Source organism: Galeopterus variegatus, unplaced genomic scaffold, assembly GCF_000696425.1.
Source record: "Galeopterus variegatus unplaced genomic scaffold, G_variegatus-3.0.2 Scaffold13402, whole genome shotgun sequence".
Classification (NCBI taxonomy): Eukaryota; Metazoa; Chordata; class Mammalia; order Dermoptera; family Cynocephalidae; genus Galeopterus; species Galeopterus variegatus.
The window spans coordinates 18,094-22,553 of record NW_007739513.1 but is presented as its reverse complement, the minus strand read 5'-3'; the positions used below and the strand labels follow the sequence as shown (position 1 = coordinate 22,553).

Genomic DNA, 4,460 nt, shown 5'->3' with positions numbered 1-4,460 from the left:
GGTTTACACCTGCCAAGTGACGCACACGAGCCGGATGAGCCCTATCACGGTGGAATGGAGTGAGAAGCTTTGTGACCTCATAAATTTCTCACCCAGCAGGAAGGGGGTTTGCTTATTCCTAGTGTCAGTTTCTCTTCTCCCCTCACCATATTTTTGTTTGCTGTATTGTTTCTTCTCCTTCAGTACAGGTCACTGGGGGTAGCCCTGTGAACAGCTTCTCCAAATACTTATACAACCTGAAGAAGCAATTATACTTGGCAGGCAGAAAAGAGGCTGTGAACCTTCCCATGATACTATAGGTCACGGTCACCCAGTTGGCTCTGGGTTTCAGACCCTGTCTCTGGGGCTGGGCTTGCATTTCTGATGCTGCTGCTCTGAGCTGTTCATTGTGATCTGAGAAGAGGAGCAATGAGGGGCCTTCCTGACGTGAGGGAGCTCAGTCTCAGCTCTGCCTTTTATTAGCTCTGTCATCCTAGACAAGCTATACTTAACCTCACTGAGTTCCAGACTCGTCATACATCAGATGTCATTTCAGGGCCGTGATATTTAATTGAGTTCAGTGAGTGAACCTTGTAGATACTCAGTGTGATGTTTTCAAATCTCTTTTCCAGAAAAGACAAATTATTCTAGCTCTTCTAGTTCAGGTTTCTTCCGCCATTCACAAATCACTGAATCTCAGGGTCTCAAATAGAGAAGTTAGACTTGGGATAAAAATCACTAAACTTGGCTTCTTCTCCCAGGGGCACAGTCTGAATCTGCACAGAGCAGGATGCTGAGTGGAATTGGGGGCTTTGTGCTGGGCCTACTGTTCCTTGGGGTGGGGCTATTCATCTACTTCAGGAATCAGAAAGGTAAGGAACCTGTTGGTAACTGAGACGACCCATAGACTTTACTGCAGGAAAAAACATGGCTTTGCTCAAGTTAGTCATCTGTGTAGCTATGGCCCTGTATAAAGCCTTTCTTTTCCCATTTGACCTCAGATTTCTTGGAAATCCAGAAATCAGCAATCCATGGTTAATGTGTCAAATCATAAGGGGTTATGACTTACAGAGGCAAGAGAAGGTTAACAAGCATAGAGATCTTGGGTAGAGAACCTGCGGCAAATGAAGGAAGAGCCATAAGGCTATTGAAATTACGCTGGATTTGTGTGACAGAAGCTTTGTAGGTTACACACTCTCAGTTTCTGCTGTCCTCTCTCCCCCAGCTGATGTGGGTTGTGGACTTAGAGAAAGCTAGGTGGAAGATTTGGGGCTGGGGACTTGTATGTGGGGACAAATTTGCCTCCATATTTTTTTAAAGTATGTATCTTCCCCTTTCTTTCCCAGGAAATTCTGGACTTCAGCCAACAGGTAATGCCCTTTAATCCTCTTTTAGAGATAGATTTGGTTTCCCTAGAATAGATGATAGAGGTGACAATACCTGACAAAGAAATAATAAGAAAGGAGTTCAGTTCAAATTTCTGATCAGGCGATTTATAATAAAGCTGCTTCTCTCCACTTAATAAAAGGCCTGTGCTCTAAAGAAGCATTGTCTCAAGGAGACGTAAGAATTTTTTTTTCTTTTTACTGTAATGCTATCACATAAGGTCCAAGAGAGGAAGAATTAACCTGTTTGTTGACTTAGGTCTGGAAACAGCATTCTCCCGTGTCTTCTGCAGGACTCCTGAGCTGAAGTGAAGATGACACCCGAGGAGAAACCTTCTGTCCCAGCATATTTGCAGCATGAAAAGGTTTCTTGCTTGGCTCTTATGCTCTCAGAAAGAGAGTCTTTCTCAGGACCTGGTTTGCTCCTGGTTCGGTGACCCTACAAAAAATGTCCTCCCTGGTGGCCTTCCTCAGCTTCTGCCCTTGGCCTGGAAGTCCCAGTGCTGACTGCAGTACCTGATCTTCATTCTTTCCCAGTCCCCTTTGTATTCAACCCTTAACTGCCCCCTGTGCATCTGAAATCATCTTTTGCGCACATTACTTTATTAAATTTTTCTCAAATAAATATGGAGTGAAAATCATCTGCTTCATATAGTTTCAAGAATAAGAAGTAGAAAGAAAAAACTAAGGGAAGATTACATCACAATACAACAATGGTTTTCACTTATATTCCTGAATTTTGATCAGATGTGAATCTGGAAGCTTTCCTTGTCTTGTTCCTTGATTCTTCCAGGTTTTCTGCATTCTGTAATTAGGCGTATTTAGCTGAGCTAGGAGAAAGCACGTGCTGAATCCTGATCATGGTGGACTCCTACATCCATGCATTCTCCAAGACAAAAACACAGGTCTCTTCACACCATAGGGTACAGGAAGGGGACAAGAAATATAAGAAATTCAGGTAACTTGTAAAGGATATACCCTCAAAATTTTTATAATCATGTTCTTAGAACTCTTCCGCTTTGATTTAGAAATGAAGTAACTAAACCTGAGTACGTCTTAAACTTATATTAAGGATGAGATTCAACACCTTGATCTTTTTCTGTCTTTGATATAAAAATGAGTAGCATGCTGACTCTTTGGCTTGGGATGCATTCCTCCCCTTAAGTCGTCTCACAAGGTCTTCAGGGCAAAGCCACAACTCTAAAGGAAAATATGCATTTTTGAGTCCCTCCAGATTATGTGACATACTTCTGTGCGACATAGGAGAATGCCTAGTAGATCTTATCTTAGCAGAAATCAGAAACAATGCTTGGAAACAAAGGGGAATGTATGAATAAACTGATATACATCCAAATAATTTAATACTCTACAGCTGGAAGAATAAAATGAGAAAGCCTCGGTAACCTGCTATGGAATAATCTCCAAAATATGGTTGGAATAAGGCACAGGATTGTACCCAAAGTTGGTTATGAAGGATTAGACACAGAGATAGTGTGGTGACAACAGAAATCCCAGGCTTTGTGGATTCCCAGATGTTCATTAGAAACCGGTATTTAATAACTAAGGGAGGAACATGAGGTCTTTTAGAAGAAACGTAGTTTCTTTCCTTTTGGAGGTAGCACCCAAAGGGATCAGTCCTCCTACCCGTCTGGGTGTTGGTTCTTTTCTTCTGTGTTAGACACTTTGGAGAAAAAAGAGCAAATGAAATTTATTATTGGGAATCCCCAACCCTTCTCAGATTTACTGGTTTTTTTCTTAACCAGTTGGGATAAAGAGTGAGACGGCATCACTTATTTCCAGCAGATATATCTTTATGATAAAGTCTTAAAGAGAAATCAAGGGAGGACCAGATGACTAAGTTAGATGTTGATAAGAAAGGTTGAAAATTTCCTTTAGTGGAATGAATTACGACATGGTTAGATGGTTAGTGAGGGATGAGTATTTTCAGAGTAAGGTAAGATGTAGAGTGAGGTTTGGAGGACCTGAGCATCTAAAGTGAAAGAGACATGTTGCCTGGATTTTCATGTCTATATGGGAAATCTCTGTCTAATATTAAAAGCATACATAAAAAGCTATAAGCTGATATCTCACTGCTATTCCTGTTGTAGAAGAATTGGGAACTGTGAGAGAGATCTATCCCAACTCTGTTTGCCATGGGCTTATCATGCACAGATAAACGAAGGGAAAATCGAATAATGAATTACTGTTTATTTCCCACCAGGCACTGAATTATGCACTTCCAGATACTTTATTTTATTTAATTCTTATCATAGCCTTGCAGTCGGTGTATTATATCACAGTATGTTTGCAGTTAACCGCTGCACATTAAAATATGTTGATCACCTAGTACTCAATAAATATTGATTACGGGGGTCTGTTCAGGAAAGCAAATATTTTGCATTTTTAACACTATATAGTGAAATAGAACACACATACAGAAAAACACATAAAGCATAAATGTACAACTTAATTGATCATTATAATGCCAACATCCATGGAACCACCACCCAGATAAAGAAATAGCACACTGGGCCTGGAACCCAGAAGCCTCAATGTGACTTTTCCTGTCGACACTGCTCTCCCTTCCCACCAACATAACTCACCATCCAGACTTTCACAGCAATCACGTCTTTGCTTCTCAGTATACCTTCAAAACCTGATATGTATCCCTAAACATGCTTAGTGACAATATATAAACTGAATGTTATAGTATGTTCTCTTTTGTACCTGTTTTGTGATCTAATTATTTTCAATCAAGTAGCCAGGAAATAATGGGCTTGCCAATAAATACTGCTGGATCGACTGAATACACTTATCAAAAAAAAAAAAAAATGAAATTTGACACATCTCACATCATACACATATTAATTACAGTAGAATTGTATATCGATATGTAAAAAGCAATAAAAACTTCCAGAAGATAATATTAGTGAATATCTTTAGGACCTTGAGATAGAAAACAATTTTAAGAATCAGATCTAAAATTCAGAAAAAGAAAAGATTATCAGTAGTCACAAATATACTTAAATAGAGAAAGTGCTGTGGTTTGAGTGTGTTCCATGAATTCGTGTGTTGGAAATTTGGTGCCTGCTGTGG

At 39.8% G+C, this 4,460-nt stretch overlaps 1 protein-coding gene across 1 annotated transcript in view; it reads left to right on the top strand.

Annotated features, from left to right (window-relative positions):
* LOC103581584 (HLA class II histocompatibility antigen, DRB1-10 beta chain-like) overlaps positions 1 to 1,983 on the top strand; it is a 5,857-nt gene extending 3,874 nt beyond the window's left edge. The window contains exons 4-6 of the mRNA XM_008563381.1: positions 741 to 851; positions 1,326 to 1,349; positions 1,658 to 1,983. Of these exons, the coding sequence (XP_008561603.1) occupies positions 741 to 851; positions 1,326 to 1,349; positions 1,658 to 1,671 (149 nt within the window). The 3' untranslated portion in view covers positions 1,672 to 1,983. The remainder of the gene's footprint in view (positions 1 to 740; positions 852 to 1,325; positions 1,350 to 1,657) is intronic.
* Positions 1,984 to 4,460: the final 2,477 nt, after the last annotated feature.